The sequence below is a fragment of the Alternaria ventricosa genome (assembly GCF_023758065.1).
Source record: "Alternaria ventricosa strain BMP 2768 chromosome Unknown scaffold_4, whole genome shotgun sequence".
NCBI lineage: Eukaryota > Fungi > Ascomycota > Dothideomycetes > Pleosporales > Pleosporaceae > Alternaria > Alternaria ventricosa.
This window is the reverse complement of record NW_026055684.1, coordinates 684,486-711,600: the sequence shown is the minus strand read 5'-3', so window position 1 is coordinate 711,600 and position 27,115 is coordinate 684,486. Positions and strand designations below refer to the sequence as shown.

At 53.9% G+C, this 27,115-nt stretch overlaps 11 protein-coding genes across 11 annotated transcripts; 4 read left to right on the top strand and 7 right to left on the bottom strand.

Annotated features, from left to right (window-relative positions):
* Positions 1 to 205: 205 nt before the first annotated feature.
* On the bottom strand, positions 206 to 4,680 carry J4E93_002917 (uncharacterized protein; the record flags this gene model as incomplete). The annotated part of the gene is made up of 4 exons (XM_049340858.1): positions 206 to 828; positions 879 to 1,193; positions 3,318 to 4,226; positions 4,302 to 4,680. 4 exons carry the CDS (start codon positions 4,678 to 4,680, stop codon positions 206 to 208), a joined length of 2,226 nt encoding a protein of 741 aa, XP_049201740.1.
* An 823-nt stretch (positions 4,681 to 5,503) lies between these two features.
* Positions 5,504 to 7,039, bottom strand: J4E93_002916 (uncharacterized protein; the record flags this gene model as incomplete). Its single annotated transcript, XM_049340857.1, has 4 exons — positions 5,504 to 5,593; positions 5,656 to 6,036; positions 6,101 to 6,430; positions 6,497 to 7,039. The coding sequence occupies 4 exons, from the start codon at positions 7,037 to 7,039 to the stop codon at positions 5,504 to 5,506; spliced, it is 1,344 nt and encodes a 447-aa protein (XP_049201739.1).
* Positions 7,040 to 7,511: 472 nt separating this feature from the next.
* Positions 7,512 to 8,359, bottom strand: J4E93_002915 (uncharacterized protein; the record flags this gene model as incomplete). Its single annotated transcript, XM_049340856.1, has 2 exons — positions 7,512 to 7,553; positions 7,604 to 8,359. The coding sequence occupies 2 exons, from the start codon at positions 8,357 to 8,359 to the stop codon at positions 7,512 to 7,514; spliced, it is 798 nt and encodes a 265-aa protein (XP_049201738.1).
* Positions 8,360 to 9,906: 1,547 nt separating this feature from the next.
* On the top strand, positions 9,907 to 10,812 carry J4E93_002914 (uncharacterized protein; the record flags this gene model as incomplete). The annotated part of the gene is made up of 1 exon (XM_049340855.1): positions 9,907 to 10,812. The coding sequence occupies one exon, from the start codon at positions 9,907 to 9,909 to the stop codon at positions 10,810 to 10,812; it is 906 nt and encodes a 301-aa protein (XP_049201737.1).
* Positions 10,813 to 11,282: 470 nt separating this feature from the next.
* Positions 11,283 to 12,568, bottom strand: J4E93_002913 (uncharacterized protein; the record flags this gene model as incomplete). The annotated part of the gene is made up of 2 exons (XM_049340854.1): positions 11,283 to 12,430; positions 12,484 to 12,568. The coding sequence occupies 2 exons, from the start codon at positions 12,566 to 12,568 to the stop codon at positions 11,283 to 11,285; spliced, it is 1,233 nt and encodes a 410-aa protein (XP_049201736.1).
* Positions 12,569 to 13,683: 1,115 nt separating this feature from the next.
* Positions 13,684 to 15,813, bottom strand: J4E93_002912 (uncharacterized protein; the record flags this gene model as incomplete). Its single annotated transcript, XM_049340853.1, has 1 exon — positions 13,684 to 15,813. The coding sequence occupies one exon, from the start codon at positions 15,811 to 15,813 to the stop codon at positions 13,684 to 13,686; it is 2,130 nt and encodes a 709-aa protein (XP_049201735.1).
* A 444-nt stretch (positions 15,814 to 16,257) lies between these two features.
* On the bottom strand, positions 16,258 to 17,058 carry J4E93_002911 (uncharacterized protein; the record flags this gene model as incomplete). The annotated part of the gene is made up of 1 exon (XM_049340852.1): positions 16,258 to 17,058. One exon carries the CDS (start codon positions 17,056 to 17,058, stop codon positions 16,258 to 16,260), a length of 801 nt encoding a protein of 266 aa, XP_049201734.1.
* A 627-nt stretch (positions 17,059 to 17,685) lies between these two features.
* Positions 17,686 to 19,225, bottom strand: J4E93_002910 (uncharacterized protein; the record flags this gene model as incomplete). Its single annotated transcript, XM_049340851.1, has 3 exons — positions 17,686 to 17,860; positions 17,909 to 19,016; positions 19,207 to 19,225. The coding sequence occupies 3 exons, from the start codon at positions 19,223 to 19,225 to the stop codon at positions 17,686 to 17,688; spliced, it is 1,302 nt and encodes a 433-aa protein (XP_049201733.1).
* A 397-nt stretch (positions 19,226 to 19,622) lies between these two features.
* Positions 19,623 to 23,980, top strand: J4E93_002909 (uncharacterized protein; the record flags this gene model as incomplete). The annotated part of the gene is made up of 2 exons (XM_049340850.1): positions 19,623 to 19,721; positions 19,766 to 23,980. The coding sequence occupies 2 exons, from the start codon at positions 19,623 to 19,625 to the stop codon at positions 23,978 to 23,980; spliced, it is 4,314 nt and encodes a 1,437-aa protein (XP_049201732.1).
* A 481-nt stretch (positions 23,981 to 24,461) lies between these two features.
* On the top strand, positions 24,462 to 25,308 carry J4E93_002908 (uncharacterized protein; the record flags this gene model as incomplete). Its single annotated transcript, XM_049340849.1, has 2 exons — positions 24,462 to 24,678; positions 24,752 to 25,308. The coding sequence occupies 2 exons, from the start codon at positions 24,462 to 24,464 to the stop codon at positions 25,306 to 25,308; spliced, it is 774 nt and encodes a 257-aa protein (XP_049201731.1).
* A 752-nt stretch (positions 25,309 to 26,060) lies between these two features.
* Positions 26,061 to 27,032, top strand: CFD1 (cytosolic Fe-S cluster assembly factor cfd1; the record flags this gene model as incomplete). Its single annotated transcript, XM_049340848.1, has 1 exon — positions 26,061 to 27,032. The coding sequence occupies one exon, from the start codon at positions 26,061 to 26,063 to the stop codon at positions 27,030 to 27,032; it is 972 nt and encodes a 323-aa protein (XP_049201730.1).
* Between the last annotated feature and the right edge of the window lie 83 nt (positions 27,033 to 27,115).

Sequence of the window (27,115 nt, the reverse complement as noted above, 5' to 3'; positions counted from 1 at the left end):
GGTCCATAGCGTGACGTGTCAAAAGAAAAAGTAGATTGTGTATAGATTGGTATCAAGTTGAGTACAGCCCCTTAACGCCAAAATAGCAAACCCTCGTGATCCAAGAGAACTCGCCGTGCATGACGCCGAAGTACCAAAATCCAGCCATTACACCATGCAATCCCGTCCCAACGTTATCATATCATGTCGTGTCGTATCCAGTTTATCAGCGCCTTCCAAAGCCACCGGCCATCTGCTTCTGCACATATTTGGCGCCCTCTTTCTTGATGATAGGTAGGGCATAGTCCTTGAACATGCCCATAGCCTGCCTCTGCCACTCCGGCTGTCCAGGCTTTCCCGGCTTGCCGCCTCCACCTCTACCACTCCTGCGGCGGTCGTCGTAGCGATCATCGTCGTCGTATCGACTGCGCCTGTCGCGACCTCCATCGTCGTAGCGAGAGTCGCGACGCGGCTTGCTGTTGAACATGTCGTCGTATTTGTTGTCGTACGGGTCATCGCGGCGTCTACGATCGTCACGGGGCCTGTCACGGCGGTCGCGGTCCTCGTAGTAGGGATCCTTGTCTTTGCGGCGGCGGTCAGACTTGTAGCCTTCGGACTTGTAGCCGTCGCGGTCACGGCGACCATCGTCTTTAGGCCTGCGAGGAGGATAGTGCTCGTCGTATGAGTCGTAGGTGTCCTCGTGCCTGGGTCGGCGGGGGCGGTCGTCGCGGCGATCGTCGCGATGCTTACGTCGAGGTTGGGGTGGTGGAGAGTCGGAGTCAGAGTCGGACGAGTAGGACGGCTGCCTGCGATGGCGACGTGGTCGGGCTCCACGAGGGTCGCGTTCTTCTGCCTCTAGGTTAGCTGGAGTTGCGAAGGGCGCTGACAGGATGGCATACCTCTGGGTGGTGGTGGCATAGATTCAGGTGGTGGAGGTGGCATGCCCTCCATTCCCGGCGGTGGTGGGGGAGGCGGCGGAGGATATCCTTCGTGCCCTGGTGGAGGCGGTGGAGGATAGGCGCCATGCGGGGGCGGTGGAGGGTTGTTGGGATATGGCGGCGGCGGCGCATCGTCGACAGGCCTCTCCTTGCGAGAACGGCGGTGATCGCCTCTTCGGCTATCGCGATAGTCGCGGTAGTCTCTCTTGTCGTCTTTGCCAGGCGCCCATTTTGGCTTGCCGTTCTCGTAGCTGTCAAAGCGGTAGGTGCCCGGATCTGCTTCCTTGTCAGCGCTGCGCCGATTCAATGCATGCAGGACTTCTTACGTGATGGGGGCGGGGGCGGCTGCTCCGGTGAGGAATGTCTGTCTCTATCGCGACGACCCATATTGCTTGCTTGTTGTAGCGGTCAAGGGTGCAGGTAGTGGTTGTGGAGTGTAGGTGTCAAGGTAGCGTGGTCTAATAGTCGGCGGCGAACATCTGACACTTAAAGCGCGGCTCTCGGCTACGACGCACCTCAGCCCAGTCTCACAAGACACCATGTCGTCATATGCCCTATTGCCTCAGCTCGTAGTGCACAAGTGGAAAATTTGCGGGGCTGCCGACGCATTCGAAGCTTCGCGACGGCGTGGCAGAGCTCAAGTGGGCTGTGTATGTAGGCTGTGATCATCGTGCATGGGTAGCACTTCTAGACGGGCCCACTTCTGCAAGCCATTGCCGTCCGCGATGCTCGACTGGCCAGGTTGTGCGCATGAAGAGAAGGGCCGTTCCCCCGCAATGAAGCGTGGGATAAACTGAAGATCAGGGTCTTCCGGAGATTTCGACGATGGGGTATTGCTACGTGGTGTGCAAAGGGTGGTGCTGCCTTGTGCTGATCTATCACACGCCCGCGAAGACGTCAGGGGACGCTGCACTGCCCAATCGCTATACCTGCTGACTGATCTCGTTACCTCAGTCTTGATATCCTGACCTTGTCCACGGTCACGGGAAGCGGTGAACCTCGAGACCACATACGGACTAGACCTCATGACTCAAGTCTTCGTCTACATCATACTCGGGCTTCAATCGTATCGCGACCGAATTTTGACTATTCGGCGACATCACAGTAGCCCACCAAAACCCAAGGACACTTCGTTCATCGAGCAGACTACGTCACACGAGCGGCACGATGGGAAGAGCATGTCGATCAAACTATCACATTCATCTAGGCTTGATCTGAATTTCCACCAACGTCACCGTGGTTCAGAACATCTCGATAGCTTGAGGGGGCTGGGAACTAGACTGGACCTGCATAGAGTTGCAGTCTACACGATAAGCGTCTTAGCGGCCTCGCTCTTGAACGTACTACGTAGCAGACTAGATCTGATCAACCTCTGCTGCTGCTGCTCTCTCTCGTCTCTGCTTCCTCTCTATGTGTGGGCTCAGAGCAAGCTCGACCAATATTAACTGAAGCCGTCCAGATGGTCACGATGAGCTCCTGCGCGAGAGCCCTTTTGAAGCTGCAAGCACCTCATACAAGAAAAAAACTGAACAGGTCTGCCGACTACGTTGACCCAAAACCTTGCAAAGTAGGCGACCCAGCGTCAACGTAGGCTCCAGGCTGTTCAGTTTTTTCCTAGGTTGGCGTGCAAGCATTGAAATCTAGTCGTCCTGTTAAGATGTTCCTGGACCTCGGTAAACTACGTGCACGCCGTCTTGGTTCGGACGCGAGCCCCAGAACTCTATCTAGCTAGCTTTGTTGAGATCTCAGGTACCATATCGCAATAATTGCTACCTCTATTGTGAAACATAGGTTACCTGTTCACAAGCTAGCGCGACTGCAAGCTAGCTGATTACAAGTACAGATTTTGATATTGGTTGGTTTCTGGCTTGTTTTTGGTTTGCCAGACCACCAATGGTCGTGTCACCTCATACAAGAAAAAAAAACTGAACAGGTCTGCACACTACATTGACCTAAAACCTTGCAAAGTAGGTGACCCAACGTCAACGTAGGCTCTAGGCTGTTCAGTTTTTTCCTAGGTTGGCGTGGTGTACTGGACTTGGTCATCCCAAACGACTATATCCGCTCTCGATACATATGAGGAGCTGGGATTCTATTGCCCGCTACCTCGCTAATAGTGATGCTGGCCTCGACCTTGAGGTGGAGCGTAATACCCGCGACCACGTGAGTTCGCAGAGTCACCTCCTCGACTCTGACCAGATGTGTATTGTCCACGCCCGCGCGGAGCTGCAAAGTCTCCTCGGCCTTGAACAGGAGCGAAATTACCACGACCACGAGGTCCGCTGTTGTAAACACCCCTGCCCCTACCGCCACCCCTTCCTCGACTGCCATGCGTAGGCAGAGACCAAAATGTCTCACGTGTCTCTCTGTCCACAGCCCAACTTCGTTCTTCCATCGTACGCAATAAAATTGGCCCGCCCTTCTCTTCCCTCACAAGTACCAAAGCTCGATTCGGCCGATTCTCTCGCTTCAGGACATCTCTCAGGCGTATAAGCAGAGCAACAAGTTTCCGCAATGGTTCCTGCTGGTTCTGCTCCCATGTCTTCAGCCTCGCAGTTGCGACTTCATGCTTGATCCTGGACACAATACCGGTACCTTTCTCGTAGGGTGCCGTGTAAAGCAACGATGTACGACCGAACCAGAGCTGATCTTGACATGGGACCAACCCTGATCCCAATGGGTTATAAGTATGAGTTTTGAGCTCAAGTATCTGGGCTGTTGGCACGATATGGCCTTTCTGCAGAACCCGAATTGGCGCGTTGTAATTGAACCTTGGAGGGTTCACGTGTGAGCTTCCGCTCACCGCTGCTGCTTCGGTCTGTGTGAGATCGTCGGGAATGATTCCGTCGTCGTATGCGTCTGCTTCGAAGCGACAGACGACGTTGAGAGGACCCATTGCATATCGTATGGCTCGATAGTGACTCGTTGCGTCCTCCATATCTTCAGTTTTCTTTGTGAAGGCTCGCTCGAAGCTGAACCCGCAACTCCGCCCGTCTGAACGTTTCCACCACCGTGACTCTCTGCGCACGATAACGAGTGTATTGAAGACTAAATAAAGATTGAGCCGGAGAGGTGCGTTGTTCTTGCCCTGAGCAAATTCCAACAACACACGGAGATTGTTGCGATCTGCGAGAACGTCGACGTTGTGGAAAGTGGTGTTTGGTGACATGACCCGGAGGGCATTGAACATCGGCAGGTACGGATTTTTCGGTTGGCGAGCGTAGTTGTAGTCGTTGGAATCCCAGCCACTATCCTTTTCGACAGTTTGCGGCAGACTTGGCGGTTGCCATTTTGCTGGCTCGCCGGGGACTAGATAGATGTGAGTCTAACGATACTCGACATTTCAACTGACAAACGCCTGACTGGAGGTCATGATATACTCACCGAATATTGTATTGGTACCGTCTTCCGCAGCCTGCCAGTTGTAGCAACATAACAGCTCCGGTTCCTCGTCCCATACTACTGGCTCTGGTACCGGGATGAGCGCGGTCTTTTCGATTGTCTCTACAACATGTCCTGCATCTCTTGCAATAGTGCTGTTGAAGCGCTCCATTTTTCTCCTGCGTTTCTCAAGTACGACTGGATCGATCACTTCTTCTGCAGGAATCTCCAGAACGGCATCGCCACCGTCCGAATCGGAGTCAATGCCATCTTCGGCCACAATGGTGGGCTCCACAGCACTGTCACCCTGTAGTTGCTGCCAACTCGAACCACTCAAGGCCAGGGCAATTTTCGATTCGAAAGAAATGGCTGCCGAGTTCATGTCCGGTGGTGAATATGCCGCCTCAGGATTCGGCTCGAGTATGCGCTGCTTTGGTGGGTTGGCGTGCGAGTCTCTTTCTGGCGTATCTGACTGATAGTCTTCTCTATCACGTTTTCTTCCACTACTGTCGCTTGGACCAGTAGTTCGCTCTCCAAAAGCTTAGGAGGGACGATGAGCGGGAGGGTTAAATTTAGGCGTGCATACAAACGTACCGTACATGCCTGCTGTTTCGCAGCGCCTTCCCGGCTCTTGCGCTAGAGGTTGATTATGCGCACGTTTGAAGGGGCCTTCACTTCGAATGGAGAAGAGGCACCTTCAGACGTATTTGTGGCGAAGGGATAGGTTGTGTTGGTACGGAGAAGCTGGATGGGCATAAACCAACTCTGTCTATCGGGTTAAATATGTTGCGTTCAAGTAACGTAACCAACGGGCACATGGACGTGGTGGTGTGAGTAACGAGACGACAGGTTGTAGGGAGCAGGGAGACGCGAAAGCCGGGGTGACGCGACTTGGAAGGCCTCGGTGCGCGAAACTGGATTAGCGCTTCGGCTAACAGCGTAGCGCGTGTGATCCGTCGATCGTCCAAAAGCACCTCCAGGGCTGGACAATTCAGAACATCCTCTGTTTACAAATGCTCCCGATTACTATACCTGCACTGCCATGTGTATCCGCAAGGTATACTCAGTGAATTCGAGCAACCTTTACTGTTGACCACGAGACCCGGTCGATGCAGTCTCAAGGAAACCAGCAAAGTGAACATAGCGTATTACTTTTAGGACTCTAGCACGATATAATTTAATACTATAGCGCCATTCATATCAACTTACAACTTCCATCCACGCTTCTTCGAGAGCGCCGTCTCCTGCCTGACCGCCAAATCCGCAATGATCTCTTCACTCCCACCTCCAACAACCTGGCACACGTTAGCATCAGCATACCATCCTGAACTTCACATTCCAGAGAAATCAAACATACCATCATCCTCAGATCCCGACTAATCTGCTCAACAATAGCACCAGGCCCACCCTTCTGGTACCCAGCACCACCGAAGATCTGCTGCGCCTCTCGGTTCGCCATCTCAAGTATACGACCACCGTGCACCTTGCACAAGGCGATCTGGCCCGCAATCTCCGGATCCTGCCACCCTAGCGGAGATTGCTGGATATGGTATGCGAGTTGTTCGAGCCATGCCCAGTGGCTCTCTACATACCGGCCAATTGTAGCGAGTTTATGCGCAATGATCTGGTTGGAGATGAGGGGCTTGCCGAATGTGTGTCGCTTGTGTGCGTAGTGGAAAGATTCGCTCAGACACGTTCGCGCTTTTCTGTTGCAGCCTATGCTCATGATGAAGCGTTCCTGCAGAGGTAGAGGTACGAAGTCAGTATATGTCTCACATGCACTTCGTACAGTCAGAACTTACCTTGTTGAAGTTGGTCATCACAATTCGAAAGCCTTCGTTCTCTTTGCCGACAAGGTTGGATACAGGGACGCGGACATCGTCCATCTCCACGAAGCTTGCGCCTCCACCCTTTTGCCCTGAGTTGGGAATGCGGCGGTGTGTAAGTCCGGATGAGTCGGTGGGAATGACAAGGACGGAGATTCCAGTGGCGCCAGGTCCTCCAGTTCGAACAGCAGTCGTCATGTGGGTAGCCCATGGCATGCCAGTGATCCATTTCTTGTAGCCGTTCACAATATAGTATTTCCCGTCTTCGGTCTTGGTTGCAGTGGTCTGGAGATTCGCGACGTCGGACTATACACTCTAGTTAGTATTCTCTCAATAAGAATTGTAGAAGTGTTACGAGATAGGTATACGCACTCCACCACCCGGCTCAGTAATGCCTAGACAGAAACTGGTCTCCCACGTAAACAAACCCGGCAACCAATTCTTCTTCTGCTCCTCAGTTCCATGATGTACAATCGGCGGAGCACCAATCACGCTGCCACCGCCAAGAGCAACGCCCACACCACCCTCAATCCTACTATTCTCATCCGTCATGATCAACAAATGGAACAAGTCCAAGTCGCTGACCGGTATGCCCGTAGGTCCAGGAACATTGCGTGGGCGATACGGTTCTGGCACGTCTGCGAATGCGTAACCAGTCTGCGCCCATTTGAGCCGTTCCTGGGCTGGAGCCTCGCCAGCTTCCTCCCATTCTAGCATATAGGGCTTTATGTTCGTGTCGATGTATGTGCGAAGCGCATTGCGTAGTTTCTTGTGCGACTCGTTGTAGTAAGGCGAGGCGAGGGCGGAGTACCACGACGGTTCGCTCCAAGGGGCGAGGTTGCCAAAGGTTTCTTTCTTCTGAGGCTGCATTACGGAGGGAAGAGGCGTATCGTAGCGCGGCTTGGGGTTTGCCATTGTGTCTGCTTGGTGGTATTGCGAGACATCTCCGTGGGACTGAGGAGTATACTTAGGTGTTGGACTATTTGGTAGTGAAGTTGAGATGCCGCGGCTGAGAGACGACGATCATGCTGACTCGCGTGCTAAACTGCGGGGGTGCGCAGCCGATTCGCGCGTCCCCAACGCGTTCGCCCTACTAATGTCTTTTTGGGTTCCGCGCTCGAGCATGAAGTCTTTCCACCAGTTAATACGGTTAAAACAGACCGTGCAAAGTTTGGAGATCTTCTTCGTGATCAGACAGAAGATTCTCTGGGCGATCAATCACGAGGAACGAGATGTAGTCACGGCAGCATGTGATGAATGACTTTGAAGTGAAACCTGCGAAGCTTTATTACTGTCTCGATGCTATTTACACGGACTCAAGTCTTCCGGCATAATGTCGTTCATTATTATATTCCTCCACGCGTATCAAGTCGTCGAGACGATACGTTTACCTGACGCAGTAGCCACCGTCGATGAGGAGATCGGAACCCTAGGATTGTTAGTGACTTGAAGTGGTATGATTTGGGCGTATAAACTTACAGTGCAGTAGGATGAGGCGTCAGAGGCGAAGTAGACGTAGGCACCCTTGAGCTCGGTGGCCTTGGCGTCACGGCCCATGGGGATCATGGAGTGCCACAGCTTCTGGATGTCCTGGGGAACGAAGTCGGAGAGACCAGTGTCAATGTATCCGGGGGAGATGGAGTTGACACGGGCAAAGTCCCTCCACTCGTTGGCAAGAGACTTGGCAAGGTGAATGCAGCCAGCCTTAGCAACGTTGTAGGAGGCCTGCTCCTGGGGGAAGTTGGCAATGTGGCCGGACATGGAGGAGGTGATGACGAGGGAGCCGGTCTTGCGCTCGCGGAAGTGGAGACCGACGGCACGGGCGCAGTTGAAGGTACCAGTCAAGTCGGTCTCAATGACCTCCTTCCACTGCTCAACGGTAGCGTCGAGGATACCGTTGTCGGCAGTCTTTCCGGCGTTGGCGATGAAGACATCGACCTTGCCGAAGTCCTTGATGACGTCGTTGACGAGCTTCTCGCAGGCGGAGTAGTCGTTGACCTGGCACTTGTAGGCCTTGACCTTGACGCCGTACTTCTCGCTCATCTCCTTTGCGTTCTTCTCGGCGCCCTCGGCGCGAGAGTTGTAGGTGATGGCGAGGTCGGCGCCGTACTCAGCGCATCCTCGGGCAGCCTCTGTGCCAATACCGGTAGGGCCGGAGGCACCAGTGACGATGACGACCTTGCCCTTGAGGCTGAAGAGGTCCTTGAGCTCGGTTGCTTGGGGAACGTTGATCATTGTGGCGGTTGTGAGGGGTTGTGAATAGAGTAGAAAGGTTTTGGGGTATATAGAAGAGAGATTGGGTTTGAGTGTGATGGAATAAGAAGATGGAGGCTGATCTGGAGGGGCATGGAGGGGTTCAAGTACTCCTCTGCGGCTGAAAAGACTTGATGGACAACTTCACGCATTAGCGGTTAGTGAGGGGCGCTGGGTCGACAGTGACGTGTGGCTCGTCCTAACAGCTTCTGGACGTCATGCCACCGAGCATGATTCGCCAATGGCACCAAGATGTGGACAGTCTGGCTTCACTATTCCGCTGAGATCCTAGCGACCGACGGGGGTGGGTGGGTTGCTGTGACGTTCCTGCCCCTCTGTTAGCTTGCTCTACGGGAGCTTGGGCCGCCTCTTCGTGCGCTCCGGCGCGTGAACCCATCGCATTGCTTTTTCTCCCACGCGTTATCATCGATTTCTCCGATCCCGTGGCTGACTTTTCCAATGCTACAACCTAATGACTTTAGGTACGCTTGTCTCGTGGCCTTGCCTAGGTCCCGCCGAGCTGTTGCATGTTCCCAAAGTGGAACCCCACGATTGATACACGACATGCGCTGTCAGCGATTCATGCTTTGACAGAGACATTTGGCCGTGTCAACCCGCGCGTCTAAGCTGCTCGTGCAGTACGAAGCCGCCACGCTGCCACTCGAGCACCTTATGCCATGTTGAATATAATGCACACCCACATGTGCTACTGTACTCAGCCTTGGCTCCTAGTAAGCAAGGCGCTGTGCATTGCTAACTGGGAGCCTGGCTGATACAGTAATCGTTACTCAGCTCTTTCTTCTTCATCGAGGCATCGGTCGTCTGCTCGATCCTGTTGGAAGATTCTGCCAGACCCTGCATGTAGCTGCAGGCGAACATGGTAGCAGCTCCGAGAATCTCTGCGTACATCGACATGTAGCAAGCGGATCCGATCGGTCGTGGAAACCTTGGAACTGCCGGCCTAGAGCGTGAGTGATGTTGCACGGCCGAAGGAAAACCGCGCATCCATGGAAGCTCCATGCGTGCGGAAGCCGCCTCCCAACCATCTGCGATCTTAACACGCAGAATCAATGGGGCTTTATTGTCAATATACATGACGTTGCCGGTATCCGCCGCACGCTGAGTTAGTTTGCCATGCTCCATCGGTCCCGCGCATGGCTGATGGGAATTTCATTTCTCCGATGCCGCAGACGCACGTGACACACGTCGTCGGCCAAACCTCCAATTCCATCTCAATAGAAACCTACGATATCGTATCTGGCTCGGCGAGCGGTGCTTGATCCAATATCAATGTCGAAACCGCGAACGTGTAGTCTTGTAGCACCTTCTAGCTAGATTAGCCAAGCACCTGCCACCGGGTCTGATGCAGCCCTCTGATTCGCAGCGATTCGCAGCCATGGGGGTTCACCATACTTTTGCTCATGCATCGCCATTGCCCCTGAAGGTCTACAGCTAACACGTAACATTCGTCTGCATCGTTCCAGACACATTCCCACACTCACCTATCCGCAACCCGCAGGTCCGCAGCAATGGTGCAGAATGCACTCCTCCCGAAGCCCCTCCCCGCGGACGCCCTCGTAGTCGGCCAACTGGTTACAGAGCCCCTACACCCAGAACGCGACTCCTTCTACCCCGATAAAGCGCACGCAGAAGTCGATGATCTGAACGACTTCCACATCCAGCTCCGCTACAAAGACCTCTACTCAGTCGACACCGAAGGCCGATTCACGACCAACTATGGCGCGAGGTTCGATCTAGGAAAGATATACAGACAGCCCAACCTGCTTACTGTCAAGGCCGAGCAGATGATACAACGGACCACGCAGTCATCGTCAAGAGCTTTCCAAGCCGTCTGCAACGACCCCGAGGCACGCATCTGGATGGCCGAACAGATCAAAGCGGGCAAGCCACTCTACATCGTCCTCGGCCTGACCGAGCTCAAGAACGCAACCTTCAAGCGCGCCAAGTTGCGTGACGCAGGCGCCTCGAACCGCATCAACGAGACGCCCATCGAAAAGGACGCCAAAGTCCCTGGGCCCCTTCGTGGCAGAGCGGAAGCCAGCTTGGGCGGAATCGGCACCGAGCCATCTATATCGGGTGTGTTTGGAATGGACGTACGCCGTGTTGCAGCGAGGCTCACTACGCCCGCGGAACCACATCGGCTGGAGGATATCGGATACAGGTGGTACTACTACGACGTGCCGGGCTCAATGGACAAGGAACAGTTGATGGTGGGGCTGGGAGCGCCGTTGAAGGCGAATGAACTCCGTCTGATGCTCGACCTCACAGATGATGATGTTCAGGGCAATCTCGACGCTATCAGCAAGCTCAGTCTGGACGCTTTGAGTGCTACGGCGAGCCCCATGCTTAAGCCTAGTACGCCCATGTTGAGAGGGCGCTCGCCTTCTCCTCATCCTACTATGCTACGCTCCTAGAATTATGGGTTGATGATTGCCGACACGTTTCGAAGTAGCGATTTGGGTTATGGATACGTATGATAGATTTACGACGAGCATTCTGATAACACATATACGACCTTGTACGGCCTGGCACCTCCCCACTTTCTTATGTAGTAGTAATGCATGTGTCCTGTTCCTGTCGAAAACCATGTCAGTCATCGTCACCGAGTCAAAGTCATAGCAGAGGAGGTTATTCAAAGTGGAAGTAATCGTATTAATCAAGCAAGACAGTCCTGCGCTTGCAGTAAAGGTATCATAAGACAACAACCAGCCAACCCAAAACGCCCCATATCGATCGTATATACGTAACTAAGCGTGGACATGACCATAAACAGTGGACATCGTGACAAGCTAGCAACAACGCCTTGACGAGATCCAAACGCCAATCGAGTTATTCAAGAATGTGTGGAGAAGAAGAGGAATGAAGCAGCAGAAGCAAGCGGCGCTCATGATGCTGCGGCAGGTACCTCGCATGTCGGTGATGTAGTCTCGACGACAGCCTCTACAGCGGGTACTTCAACAGCAGGAGCAGCAGCAACCTCTTCAGCTACTGTTGTTATCTCTTCCTCAACGGCAGTGGGGACTTCTTCAACGACAACACTCTTCTTCTTCTCTGGCGTCACACAGCTAGCATCGAATACGTTTGACAGACGCGAGGGTTTCTCGATCCCAGCATCGACGGTGACGTACGAGGTAGCGTCACAGCCTTCGGCATAGAACTCACTTGGTGCAAGGTCACCCAGTGGCCTGCGGTCCTCATCCATGGCATCCTGGACGAACTTGCGCAGGCGAGGTTGCTTAACAGGCATGTCGGCTAGGATATCCGTCTCGTAGCCATCGTCAAAAGACGAAGCGTGGTTGCGCTTGCGAGTTTGCGCAGCGAGAAAGTCTGGAGGTGGGACGTTCTCCTTGCCGCGGTCTTCGTTGCTGGCCTTGGTCTTTGCGTCATCGTCGGATGAAATGTCAAGGACAGATGCGGAGTGCTCCATAAGATTTGCGGCTTCCTGCTCGGGCGTGTCCTCGTGGATCTCGAAGAACCAACTCTTGGGCATGCTGTCATCGACGATTGGGGTCTGCGGGGCGGGTGCTGAAACAGGCGTGGCGGCTACGGTGGGGGCCTTGGGTGTGTAGGTCGAGATGGAGCCGCTGAGGGCTGCGTCAATTGAGAAGGGTAGGCTGGGGCTGCTCTGCGTGAAGGATGGGGGGTCGACGCGTCGGAAGGGCGAGCTGGATGCGCGGCGCTTTGAAACAGCATGGAGACGCTTATTCTTTGGCGAGCCGCGGCTGGTGGAGATGGGCGTTGACTTGGCAGTGTTGGGTGACGAAAGTGCTTTGCGCACAGACGGGACGGAAGGCGTCGCATTGAGGCTGCTGGCACTGGGCTTGGCGGGCGAAGTGAAGATGGCCGGCTTGATGTATCCTGCATCGCTGTGGCTGGCTGTCTTGGACTTCTTGGTTGGGCTGTTGAAGATGGACGGGTCCACGTTCTCGGAGTCGGCATCTTCGAAGATCTCGGGTGCGCGCTGGCGCTTACCCGTCGATGGCGTAGGAATTGACTTCAGACCCTGCGGAGACGCGAAGTTGGGTGTAAGAGCTGTCGCATACGCGTTTAGTGAATGCAACGGCACGTGGAGGGAAGCAATTTACCATTTTGCCTGTTCTTCGCGCTCTGAAGCACCTGGAGGCGTGACGAGCCAAGCTCGGCAAACGGCTGGCGCGTAGAGGTGGCCATGGTAGAGACTGTTGGTAATGTTGTGATAGCGATTGAAGTGATGTGAAGAAGGTATATCGGCCCGAAAGATCAATTGACGCGATTGAGATATCGGCGTAGTGATGTTGTAGGTGATTGTCGTTGGGACGGAAGGTGCGAAAGGTGGGGTGGTTATCGTATCTCGTTTGAGCTGGAGCGCGCGACTAGGTCCAAGGCGGCAGACCGAGAACAAGAACAACAACAAATGTCTCGACTACGACTCTAACAGTGGATAGAGAAAGCGGAGTCACCGACAGAGAACTTGGACACGATCAAGTCTGAAGAGAAGAGATGGGAGAAAGAAGGATGCGAGACTGGGTCATGAAGCCATTACATGGGCGCACTCAACGCGTCCCCAGTCTCCCTCCAACTTAGCGTGTCCATCACGCACTTAGGGGCCGCCTCCCACAATCGCGTCCGTCTTCTCCACTCAGACCAGGATCATGTCCCGAAACTATCATGCAAAACTGGTTTTGACCCTCCAAGCCCCGGCATGTAATGCAGTCTATTGGCCAGGAAGCTCCGGATCCACCTGCAGTGTCACTTGCGCCACCAAAACGCGACTTTGCGCGCTCGCGATATGGACGTGAACGCTGGTTCGATTTTGCGCGTTCATCCCGGGCCTTGCAGCGTGCTGAGGCATAGTGCGTGCAGCAGAGACGCTCTCCGAGGCTTCTTGTACGTTGGTCTGCGTTTGTCACTTGTCACAGACATGTCATGGTGTCATAGGTGGTTGGCGACCTGGTGAAGTCCGGACCATCTGCTGGTCTTCGAGCATCGCGTTGGTGTTTCGACGCGCACCTATATGAAGCGGGGTTCCCTCAGCTCGACGCGATGAGGCAGGATGCACGCGAATTTGCTGGATCATGCATGTCGAGCTGACTTTCTGTTGGCTTCCCATGCTGACTGCTGATGCGCATATTAATTGCCATGCATCCCTTCAGTCATAGCAGATTGGCAATTCCGTGGAGCATTTTCAAACTTGCAGCTAGTGTTTCCGATGATTCTGTATGCTCTAGCAGCGAATTCAGAGTTTCTTTCCGTTGCAACATCTCGATTTGCTTTTCTCTTCGCGGTCGCGTCGTCGCGTTTTCTGCTTACTCCCAGCCCACACCACTCTGCCTTGAGGCCCTGCTCCCCGCCCGACTCCCCACTCGGACTGGAACACCACCCCAATTGTCATTCAAGTATGTCGCATTGTCCTCATCGAAGCCATTCGCAAAACTTCCCTTGCCCTTATCTCCGCTATCCCAGTCATCACCATCGCCATAGTTGACATGAGCTTCTTTGCCATTCCAGCTCGATTGACTGACGGCACGGCTACCAGGCCACCTGGTCGCAGCATCAGGCTGATGGGAGTGTTGGCTCTTATGGCTAGCCTGACTACCACCCGCCCAGCCAGATTGGGCGTCTTCCCAGCCAGTAGTTTTTCTGTGTCTGTTACTCTTGTGGCTAGTACGAGTGTCGTGACTACGACGAGTTCGGTGTGTAGACGGCTGACTAGACACTCGACTTTGATTCCCTAGAGATCCGCGCTCACTATCTGTGTCAACGACACCGGCATCACTAGTCCCTTTGCTTATTTCAAAGCCATCCCATGCAGCATTGCTTGAAGAACGCGTTGGACCGCCGACATGTGATGTCGTAGGGCTGTTAACTACGTTCTGGGAAGTAAATGGTTCAATGCCAGTCCAGGCAGGATTGTCGGCGGCTTTGGGCCTATTGCTCCAACTTTTCTCGCTGGGAGATTTGGTGCTTCCCCATGTATATGGGTGAGGGTTGTTGAGTGGCGAGGCCCATCCAGCGACCTCCTCCTTTTCTTTGCTGTTTTTCTTGTTGCCATCCCAGTCATGAGAAACATTGCTCTTCACACTGCCTCCCCATCCAGTTGCAATATGATCTTGTTTCTCTTCCGAAGAGTGACTGGGCGCATCTTCAACTGTAGGCGCTCTGTAGGTTGAATGGCTCTTTACCGAAGTATTGTCGAAGTCTTTCTTTGAGTTTCGTGCCTTGCCGCTTCTATTGGTATGGTGCGATCTGTCACTCTTGTGTGAATGACTTGGACTGGCAGCTTTCCACGCACCCTCAAACTGTCCACCGTCCCAAGACCTTTCTGAACCTGCCTTACGGGTTTCCTTGACTGGAGACAGTTCGGGAGACGGCCATCCTCTAGGTGGTGAACGCACAGGTGATGATCTCTTCTCCTCGACCCATGAGTCCAACTTTGGAACAACATGTTTGTACCCCCGCGAGGCTGGTGTGACGTATCTAAATCCCTCGCTGATAGTCTTGAGCGGTGAGCCTGGGGCTATGTATTCGTAGCCGTCGCTCACTGATATAGCTGGAGACGCAATAGATGTAGGTTTGCTAGAAGGCCAACCACTGGCACCACCCGTCATCATGAAGCCTGTTGGCGACCCGATATCTTCGCCGCCGCCATAAGATAAGTAGCCGTCTTCGTAGTCAGACTCGGGGATAGGCGTGAGGGCTTTAGATGGCGAGTGGTGTGGCTGGCGAGACTTCTTATCTCTGTCCTTCTTCTCACCTTTTGTCTTCTGCTTCTGGCTTTCGCCTGAGAGTTCCTTCGACCGACGGGTAGAGGTGCGGTGTTTCGGTGGTGACGGCGGGCATAGAGGTTGAGCAGGCGAGGCTGGTTCGATCGTTGACGCTGCTTTGACCCATGGTTGCTGTTGCTCACTGACAGTCTTTTGTGGTCCAGAGTCGAACTCTCCGTCTTTGTCCACGACAATAACGCGGCCATCCTCTGCTTTGATGACGAATGTTCCCCATTGGGGTGGCATAGGAATCGTTACTGTATCCTTTTTCTTTTCTCTCTTTCCGCCAGATGTCTCGTTCGTACCCTCATTGCGATCCGGCTTCTTTGCCTCTAGTCCACCTAGGCCTCGGATCTTCTCCAAATTCCGTTGTATGTCTCCACTAATCGCCTTTTGCATGTCTTCGTTCCACATCGTACCTGCACCATGCTTGGGATCTGTTCGTTTTCTTTGCTTGTAAAAGCGTGTATCGATTTGCCCGAAGCCTGGGGCTGCCCCCGGAGGAAGGTGCATGTCCGCGCCGTCATCGATGAAACTGCCGGTATAGGCTGAGGTATCTGAGCTGTTGCCGGTAACCCACTTTGCGACATGGCCGTGGTCAAGCCCGCGAGGCGTGCGCTTCGTGAAAGAGCCGCCGTCATCGACAAAAGATTGGGGGGTTATGGAACTCATGTTCGCATTGTAGTCGTACGGTTGGAGTCCGGGAGGAGCGCACGATGGACACTTGCAAATGTATGTTTTGCAGACAGAGTTATTTCGATTTGTAGATTTGCGTGCAGCGGGGCGAATGAAGAAGCGTCGATGTGATGAGGACTTGGATGAGGGCATATCCACAATAGTGGAGCAGAGGTGAAAGTGAACGACCTTTTGCCTGTTGCAGGACAGACACACAGCAACTACGAAAGTACGATATGCAGAGCGACGAGACATGTTTGCAAGACACGACAGACACAGAGACATATTGAGAGACTTGAAAACATTTACCGTGACACAGCGCCCGTGCTGCCAATTGCTAGAATACCTATGCGCACATCCAACAAACACCAACATGCACCAGCACCGACCCTCTGTTACCCTCGAAGCAAAGGCATCTGAGTCAACGCATCAACCCACCTCCTATAGCTTCGCCTTCTCTCGCTTCTTCTCCTGTTCCCACTGTAGCTGCACGTTGCGCATCCTATACCAGCTCAACGCAGCAGCCATGGCCCCAAACGGCGGGAAGGCCCACAGGAGAAAACTCCACCATCGCGGGCTATTATCCCTGACGTCCTGCATGACTCTCTGTATCTCCTTCTCTAGGTAACTCCTGTCGTGGTCATTCCAGACTACGACGCCATTTCCCGGACCCCTCCGCAAACAGCGCTCGGCCTTCTCGCGCACGTCGCCTTGACTCATGACGCGGTTGCGCGCATCCTCTTCGGTAAGGTGAGAGTCGCGATCTCGCAAGCGCTTTATTTGTATCGCGGGATCCGAGACGCCGACAACAAGAATGGTACCGCAGTAGCGTTCCCAGCCACTTTCGAAGAGGAGAGGGACGTCTAGCACGACTGCCCAGTTGCCGCGCAGATAGGCCCACACCATCTGTCTGTACATCTCCTTGCGCACGGCAGGGTGCACGATGCTGTTCAGCTTCTTCCTGTCGCGCTCCTTCTCTTCTCCGCCGCCAAAGACTCTCCGCCCCAGTGCTGGCCGGTTCAGCGGGCGTCCTTTGGGTGTCGCATCGGAGAGGAGGAGGTCGGGCGTGGTAGGCAAAAAGTGTTCGACGATGGCATTGTAGCCCGGGGTGCCAGGCTCGACGACTTGTCGCGCGATGAGATCGGCATCCACGATGGGGAGCGAGTAGGGCGGCTTGGAGAGGATGGACGAGACGGTCGACTTGCCCGTCGCGATGGAGCCGGTGAGACCGAGGAGAAGCATCGCGGGCTAGTCTTCTATTGGCGGAATGCTGTCGATGTTTGTGATGGCAAGCCCAGCTGTAGGGTCTTGGCTGTTGATGTTGCTTTCACATGGTGGGTGCGTGAGGGATGGGATGACGATTGCGGGGACCAGATAGTTCGTACCTCGGAGGTTAGCTAGCACGGGCCTCACGATCAGTCCATGGCTCGCATTGAGCACTGCTTGCTCAAGAGCTTCATGCAATGAGACAGTGGGATGTTATAACGGACGCATTCTGATTCACGTTTCTACGGAACTGTATTCGCAAAAGAATTCGAGAAGGATATCACTAAGCTGTTGCGCCCAACACCAATCTCATGTTCTCACTTTGCTCCACCACTACTCCGTTATGATCAACGTTCACGGCCGCTACGAAGGCGAGAATCAAGAGTTGTTTCGTCTTGGAATACGTTCCATGGAGGAAAACCAGAAAGATCAGAACTCTCAGAACGTGTAGAAATCTCTTCTTCTGGAGCCTCTCCCGCGCTTTCAATTGCCTGGGAATCAAAGGGCGGAGATGGCTCCTCGGGTTCCAAAGTCGTTACCGCAATCTGCAAACGCCCTTATGTCAGCCACCTCGAAAGGAACATGTGTAGAGGATGAGGGAGCTCAGTCTGAGACCTCTCCATGGTTCACAGTCTTGTTCAGCGGCTCGACAAGTTTGCGCGCAGGGCGGAAGATCTGCAGCTGGTTGTCCTCGGCAGCACCCATCATGAGCCAAGGGTCGTTCTTGTTCCAGTCAAAGTCACAGATTCGGTTGGTGAATCCACCGTGCATGAACAATCTGTGAAAAGTTAGTACAGGAGCCAGACATAGGTTTGTAATTACTTACAGCTCAGGGGGCCCATCTTCTTGCTCCTCCTCCGTCTGTTCAGATCCTATCTTACTGAAATCCCAGAGGAGGATACGGCGATCGTAGCTAGAGCTGGCAAGGATAGCAGCGTCTTGCGGGTGCCATTGCAGACCGATGACATCTGAGCGATGGCTCTGTAGGCTGTGTATTTTCTTGTCGATGTTGCGAAGATCCCAGATTCCCACGGATTTGTCGGCAGAACCCGTCGCAAGCATCGTGTCAAACTCGGGGTGGAACGAGATGCAGTTGACCGCGTCTTCGTGGGCTTCCTTCCTGTACAGCGCCGTCTTGTATGCCTCCTGACGAGTATCGATGACTTGCCAGGTAAGATCGTCTGACGCAGTACCGATGAGCTGGTGGTGGATTGGGTGGTATTGGACATCGTTGACGGTTGCGCTGTGGATGTTGTATGTTGCTGTCGGGCTGATGGTCTTGCTGTTCTTGGAGAAGCCACTCTTGATGTCCCATGTCTTGACTGTAGTATCTTCGTTACCAGTCACCAGATGTCCTTCTTTCAAAGGACTCCAGCTCAAGCCAAAGCCCTCTTTGCTGTGACCCACAAGCTCCGCCTCGAACTTGATGGTGTCATCCTTTGGTTGCAACGGATGCTTGGTCCGGTCGAAAATAAGCACCTTGCCATCGACACAGAGCGACGCTATGATATCGGGGTTCTGAGGCTGGTAGCGGGCCTTGTTGACCTCGCCGGGGTGGTTGATCTTCTGCACAATCTTGAAGTCAAAGGGTCGCTTCGCATTGCCGTGGCCGCCAATCTCTCCCCGCTCCTCGTTGAGCTCGGTAAGGTCTGGAACGCGGGCGTCTGGTATCTCGCAATGGGCGATTTGGAGGTAGTTCTGGGCTTGGTTTGACGTATGGGTGCCGAGGATGACGCGGTGCTGGCTCATGTTGGTGCCTTCGACAGGCTTCTTGTCCGGCAGCCATTGTGTTGTGAGCGTCGGCCACTCGAGCGCGCGGCCGTACAGCATATCGTAGAGGAAGACACTGTTCTTCTTCCACATCTTGTACTCCTCGTTGATGATCTTCTGCTCGGTCTGTTCTTGGTCGTCCATCTCGCGGGAATCGAGAGCGTCTGTCGGTGGGATTAGTATCAGGTCTTGGGGCACTTTAAATAATTTCGGAGACGTTGGTGACTGTAGGAATCCGGTAGCGAGCTTGGATGCCATGCGCCGACTGTATCGATGCGAATGGTAAAGCGAAGCTTGCTGTTGGTCGGCATGACGCTGTCGAGGACCACACTTTCCAACAGAAGATGAACTTACCGCTCATAGTCTCGTCCATGGTGTGCTTGCGATCGTACTGGAAGTCAAGGACAAAGTGTATTGTATGGAATGCTGCGAGCGTAAAGCGTGGAAGAGGCACGACGCGCTCCCAAAAGTCGCGTTTGGACCAACCCCGATGTCGATCCCTTAGCGCCCCACCTGCTTGGCAGTCGCCGCCAGCATATCCATTGCGTCGATGAGCAAGACTCCGACTCTTTGAAGACCCCAGCGTCGAGAACCACCACCCCATACTCTCTCTCGCCCTCCCACCCACAGCGCCTTTGCGCGCTTCTCTCCATCACCATCTTCCTCCCCGTCGCCCTCTTTGCGACTCTCACCCCGCCACTTGTACACACAAGGTGCATCGCCGCCTCACCACCATATCCATCTTCAGCTATTCCTAGACAGTAGCAGTCATGGGTGTCCCCAAGTTCTTTCGATGGATGTCCGAAAGGTATCCCGGTATTTCGCAGCTCATTGCCGAAAACCGCATTCCCGAATTCGACTGTCTCTACGTAGGTACCGTGTCGCAATTGATGCGCCTAGCTAACAGCCACAGCTTGACATGAACGGTATTATCCACAATTGCACCCACAACGATTCCGACAGCGTCACGGCGCGCAAGTCCGAAGATCAGATGTTCATCTCCATCTTCAACTACATCGAGCACTTGTTTGGCAAGATCAAGCCCAAGCAGCTCTTCTTCATGGCCATCGATGGTGTCGCCCCGCGCGCCAAGATGAACCAGCAGCGTGCACGACGTTTCCGAACCGCTCTCGATACTGAAAAGGCTCGGGAGAAGGCTATCCGCGAAGGCGTAGAGATGCCCACGGAGGAAGCGTTCGATAGCAACTGCATTACGCCAGGCACTGCCTTTATGGCGAAGCTCACGCAGCAGCTCAAGTACTTCATCAACAAGAAGGTCTCCGAGGACATAGACTGGCAGGGCGTGGAAGTCGTACTGTCTGGTCACGAGGTCCCCGGAGAGGGAGAGCACAAGGTCATGGAGTACATCCGTCAGGCCAAGGCACAGCCGGGCTACGACCCGAACCGCCGCCACTGCCTGTACGGTCTCGATGCCGACCTGATCATGTTGGGTCTGCTCAGCCACGATCCCCACTTCAGTCTACTGCGTGAGGAGGTGACATTTGGTCGCCAAAGCCAAACAAAGTCCAAGGAGTTGGAACACCAGAATTTCTACCTCATGCATCTCAGCATTGTGCGAGAATACCTGGAGCTTGAGTTCCAGGAACTGGAAGAGCCCGGAGCTCTCAGCTTTCCGTTCGACATGGAGCGTGTTATTGACGATTTCATTCTTATGGCTTTCTTTGTTGGTAACGATTTCCTTCCCAATCTTCCACATTTGCATATTAACGAGGGCGCCTTGGCCCTCATGTTCAACGTCTACAAGACTGTCCTGCCCAAGGGCAAAGGATACATCAACGAGGAGGGTGTCATCAACATGGAGCGCTTGGCTATCTTGTTGGATGAACTCTCAAACATTGAATACCGTCATTTCGAATCTGAAAACTCCGACGCCGCTTGGTTCAAGGGTAAGAAACTTGGAAAGGAAGACGTCATGGTGAAGACGGCGAAGCGAGGTACGATCGTTATGACTACCCAACAGCAGGCTCTGTTTTCCAAGGTAAAGAGTTGGCTGGGTGATTACCTGGAGAAGAAGGAGCCAGCCCCGCTTGACCTTCCTGTATCTCTTCCTGCAGAGGACCGGAAGTTTGTCCAGGAACTTGCCGACAAACTACACCTTCCATGGAAGACTGTACAAAATGACGACGGCGATCGCCATATTCAGGTTACAGCTCCACCTAAGCTGGTCGAGGGTGATTCAGACGAGGAGGACGAGATGGACGACGAATCAACGAAAGCCATTGTACGCGTCGTACAGAAGTACGAGCAGGCCAAGGTTGTCGACATCTCGCCCGAAGACGCCCAATCGGAAATGCAAAAGAAATACGACGAGAAGTTCGACGCTTGGAAGAACGACTACTACAAGAGCAAATTCGATTGGGACCGCAGCAACGAGGAGGAGCTACGTAAACTAACGGAGAACTACGTGCAAGGATTGCAATGGGTTCTCTTCTACTACTACCGCGGAGTAGCGTCATGGCCATGGTACTATGGCTACCACTACTCGCCTATGATTTCTGACGTCAAGCGGGGTCTAAAGGCGGACATCAACTTTAAGCTTGGACAGCCGTTCAAGCCCTTCCAGCAGTTGATGGGTGTACTGCCCGACCGCAGTAAGAGTATCGTACCGAAAGCATACCACCCTCTCATGACGAACGAGGATTCCCCCATCATCGACTTCTATCCCCGAGACTTTACTCTCGATATGAACGGAAAGAAGCAGGACTGGGAGGCTGTTGTCAAGATTCCGTTCATCCAAGAAGACCGTCTGCTCAAAGCCATGGCCACCAAGGAGAACGACTTGACGCCAGATGAAAAGATGCGTAATTCGTTCGGAGTTTCTCTCAAGTTCACCTACGCCAAAGATTTGGATTTCGTCTATCAGTCATCTCTGCCAGGCGTTTTCCCGGACCTTCCCCACTGCAAGTGCATCGAGAATATATTCGACCTGCCGACCATGGAAGGACTGGAGTACTACATCGGCCTCATGGACGGTGTCAAGCTGGGAGCCGAGGCATTGGCTGGCTTTCCCAGTTTGAAGACCTTGCCGTTCCATGGCAAGCTTGAGTTTGCAGGCGTCAATGTTTTCATGCAAGATAGCCGGAACGAAAGCATGGTTATCACACTCCTTGATACAGAGCCACGACAGTCTGTCTCCCACGCGCAGGCCAAGCTGGGTAAGGCGGTTCATGTTGGTTACCCTTTCTTACACGAAGCGAAAGTGGTTAAAGTATCGGACGAGTTGTTCGACTACGTTTTGCCCGAGGACGGCCCATCTCCTGCACCTGTTGCTATTCCTCATGGACCACAGGAGATCTCCAACTGGAAGAAGACCGCCAACCGCATCGAGAACCAGTACAGCAAGCGCCTCGGTATCAACGTCGGAGAGATTGAGTCCCTCGTGCACGTAGAAATGCTCAAAGGACTTAGAAAGACCGACGAAGGAGCCACCATCAAAGAATATGGTGAGGTCGCTGGGCTGCAAGTGGAGTACGCGACCCAAACAGTCGTAGACGACGTCTTCAGCGCAGACCCTCGGTTCCTGGAGAAAGAGGCACTTCCTATCGAGGATGAATTCCCCGAAGGAGCACGCGCATTCTATCTCGGAGACTACGCCTATGGCCGTCCTCTGCAAGTCGTCAGCCATGCCGACAACAAGGCTACAATTATGGTCGCCAAGCTCAAGAAGCAAGAGCCGCATTTCGGGCGCGAAGTTGTCAGCAAGGCTGAGAGGTCAACGCCCTATGTTCCGTCTTACGTTGTGGCAAGGCAATTGAACATGCCGCCGCTTGCATTGTCCAAGCTCACGTCCTCTTTCAACGTCAACTCAAGTGGTCTCAAGCTCAACCTTGGGTTGAACCTCAAATTCGAGGCGAAGAAGCTCAAGGTGTTGGGCTATTCTCGTAAATCAGCCAACGGATGGGAGTACAGCCAGAAAGCGATGGACCTTTTGGCGCAATACATGATCAAGTTCCCAGAGTTTGTTGCCGCCATTATCAACAACCCGACAGGTGATGGATGGGAGGACACTGACTTTTACCCCCCCGAGGTCGCAAAGCAGAAGGTCAAGGAGATTGGAGCCTGGTTAAAGAGTGTCCAGACCAAGAACTTTGAGAAAGTACCTTTGGACGCCGAGCAGCTCGACTCTGATACAGTCAAGCTCATCGAGCAAGCGGCTGATGCCAACTTCCCACTTACACAAGAAGTGGAGCCCAAGACCGTCGCCAAGGTGCCACGTGTTGCCTTGCTGAAGCCGTCGGACGCGGAGCAGCGTCTTGGACACCAGAACTTCAGCATTGGCGATCGCATCGTCTATGTTCAAGACTCTGGAAGGGTACCGATTGGATCATCAGGTACCGTGGTTGGCAAGACCCGTACCGCACGTGTTTTGTTGCTGGATGTTGTGTTTGATGCCACCTTTATGAGCGGTACATCGCTCGGAGACCGCTGTTCGCCATTCAGAGGATCCACTGTTCCAGCAACTGCAGTTCTCAACATGACGGATCAGCAGGTCGTCCACTATTCCAGTGCTGCTGCCGCGAAGCGCCCACAACAAGTACCTTCATCGTACAACATGCCTCGCTTTGGTGCCCCTGGGGGTCCTCAGCTCGTTCCAGCAGGTACGCCAGCACCTCTTCGTGGGTCATACCGAGGAGCATTCGGAGGCGCGAACGGACGGGGTGGAGGCTTCGCACCACGCCAAAGCCCAGGACCACAGCAACCCCAAGGACAGCAGCAGACCCTCCCGATCCATGGCGGACCACCTCGTGGTGGCCGTGGCGGGTTTGCGCCCCGTGGTGGACAAGCAAATGGCCAGCCCGCGCAGAACCAGAACCAAGCTCCAAATGGCGGCAACGCTCGCGGTAACCTCCGAGGTGGCTCAGCAGACTTCGTTCCCCGTGGACGAGGAGGCCACAAGGGCCGTGGTGGCTTCACTGTCATCGACAACACTGACCCCGCGGAGGGAGTTGTTCCTAACAACCCGAACTTTCAGCCGCGTAACTACTCGAACGTACCACCGCCGGCCAATCTAGATGGCGGACGTGGTGGTAGAGGACGAGGTCGTGGTCGTGGCGGATTCCGTGGGCGTGGAGGCCCAAGGGGCGGCGCGCAACCTGCTGCACAGTAGAGTCTTCTCGATCATTTAAACGTCTGTTCGGTATTGTTTGAGCGTTCCAGAAAGTAAGTTAGCGTGGCGTTGCGGCGTTCAGCGTGAACACATCTGGGAGGAATGCATAGACGATGCGCGTACATGTCATAGATAGAGCTCGAGGTGACTGGGAGAATAACGGTGGATGGTGGGAGTGGTGCAGCTTGATACCCACATTGAGTCGTCGGTAGCAGCATCAATAAAATTCAGCTCACTCGAACATGTGTACTTGTGTCAATGTCCGCTCGTCTGACATGAGATGGTGAGACAGTGCACTAGCGTGAAATAGGTGAACCCTGGTCTCATAGGGCTGAGCTCCGACCTCCGCGCAAGAGTCCAGATACGTGTTAGGACCACCCAAGGCTACATCTCCACGCCCACCATCCAACAGTTCCCTCTCCCTCTCGTGGCCGACAGAGGCTAATAGACTGGGCTCTGCGCTCACTCCACACATTTCACAATGCATTCGACGCTTGTGCGTCTCCAGAATGTCTTTGGCTTCTTTACCACAGTCGCTTTCACAGTCGCGAGCATCATCGCGCTGAGTAGCTTTGTCTCCCCGCAGAACCCGACGGCCAATATATCGCTGCGCAATGTGCAGGTAGTGAGAGGGCGCCCGCACTACTACTCACCCAAACGGGAGGAGTATGCGCATGTCAAGTTCGATCTAGATGCTGGTACGTCTCTCACCCAAGCCGCAACTACGCTGCGGCCAAGCATTCAAACACCGTGACTGACGCCTCTATGCAGATCTCAGCTCCCTCTTCAACTGGAACACGAAGCAAGTCTTCGTCTACCTCAAGGCCGTCTACCCCTCCACCCGCGCCTCGGAACCCCCCTCCGAAGCCATCATCTGGGATGCCATCGTCGCCTCAAAGTCCGCGCCCTGGAACCAGAACCACTTCATCCACCCCGACCCCAAGTCCAAGCTGCCCAAGCAATCCGCCAAGAAACGCGCTGCATCCAAGCAAAAGACCGCGTCGCCGTACCCCGTCGGTGAACTCCACCTCGATAACCAGAAGCCCAAGTACAAGATTACCGATATTACCGGCAAGCTGGGCAATAGGACGGACGTCACACTGGAGCTGGGCTGGAATGTGCAGCCGTGGGTTGGCGCGCTAACATGGACGAACTGGAACACGGTTGGTGTTTGGAAGGGTCTCGAGGGAGGCAGGAGCAAGGCGTTTAGCTTCCCGGAGGTGGGCGCCAAGGCGGCGACACCAAAGGACTTGGAGACTGAGAAGGGTGCTGAGGGATACAGATTGGTTGTTGGCGAGGAGGTGCCGCTGAAGAAGGCTGCTGTTTAGGGAGATGGCGATTAAGATACCTTCGAAAATACGGATTGGAAAAGGGGATTATATTTGATACCAGATATGGAATGATTTCTTGGGCTCGATCATCAAATGTCCAAGTTTTGACTGGCTTCATGAGGTCGGTTTTGGACCGGTATTCACGGTAACATCTCAGCCATAAGTTCGGTAGATCATGTGCTCGAGGCAGTAGCATATCCCCCTCAAGTACATGATTTCCCGAACTTATGGCTGAGATGTTATCGTGGGCTTGGTCACCATGAAAGACGCTTAAGGAAGGTATACAGATCCTGGTACAGTCATACATGTCCATGTATCGCCATGTATTAAGCGCAAGACTTTAGAGTCAGTTTAAGTTTGTGAGATGACCATTTGCCGTTTATCAAGATAACTATATCATAACATTTTTGAGAGTTCATGGGAGATAATGCGCTGGTAGTAAGGTAGGCCTGCTCGGGTTAAGGTCGGACCTCCGATCTCGCCGCAAACCGCCACTTTCAGGTCGTTGGATTTCAAAGCGCGCTCCACAACCCTCAATCACTCACATCATGCGCCATCCGCGACACCACCCACACAACCCTTCCTCTCGCCCATCCGACGACGCTCCAGATTAGTACGATAATCTACAGGGTTTCAGCTTGCATACACCCCCATACAACGAACCACTTCCCATCAACACCCGTCAACGTAAACCCCACCGACCCCCGCCGTTCATACATACCCAGGCCGTCCGAGCCTCCGTGTACGCGATGCCTCTCGAAAACATTCGCAACATCGTCCTCGTCCTCTCCGGCAAAGGCGGTGTCGGCAAATCGAGCGTAACTACGCAACTCGCCCTCACGCTATCGCTACAAGGACATTCGGTCGGCGTATTGGATATAGACTTGACGGGCCCGAGTATACCGCGCTTCTTCGGTATTGAAGATGCGAAAGTAAGACAGGCGCCTGGTGGTTGGATACCGGTTGATGTTCATGGCGAGCAGACGTTGGCTGCGCATCAGAAGGAAGGGGCGGAGGCGGCTGGAGGTGAGCAGAAGATTGGCTCGTTATCTTGCATGTCTCTGGGCTTCATCCTGGCTTCGCGCTCCGATGCTGTAATCTGGCGTGGCCCAAAGAAGACCGCTATGGTGCGCCAATTCCTCACCGACGTGCTCTGGCCACCGCTCGATTACCTCCTCATCGACACACCACCCGGTACCTCCGACGAACATATCTCCCTACTCGAAACCCTATTGAAGAACACCACGCCGTCTCCTGCTCTCAACCCGCACGTCCCGTTCTTGGCCGGCGCCGTCGTAGTCACAACACCGCAGGCCATCAGCGTCAGTGACGTGAAGAAGGAGCTAAACTTCTGCAAGAAGACCGGAATAAGGGTACTAGGCGTGGTAGAGAACATGGCGGGATTTGTGTGCCCGAACTGTTCGGAATGCACAAATGTCTTCAGCAAGGGCGGCGGAGCAGTCATGGCGACTGAGTTTGAAGTACCATTCCTCGGCTCTGTACCAATTGATCCAGCGTTTGTGGAATTGGTCGAGAGTGGGACGAGGCCCGTATACCCCAAGGGTACTGTCATTCAGGGCAAAGAGTTGGACACCGAGGAGGTCGCGGCGCTGAAGAACAAGGGTGGGTTGTTTGTCGATAAGTATCGGGACTGCTCGTTGGCGCCGTTATTCGACGAGTTCGTGACGAGATTGAAGGGGGATATCGGAAGGATTGTGTGAGCATGCAAACAATGGTTCATCCTCAATCGCAGGCATGGCGAAGCGACGGAAGAGATAAGATCGAGGAGATAGAAGAATAGATA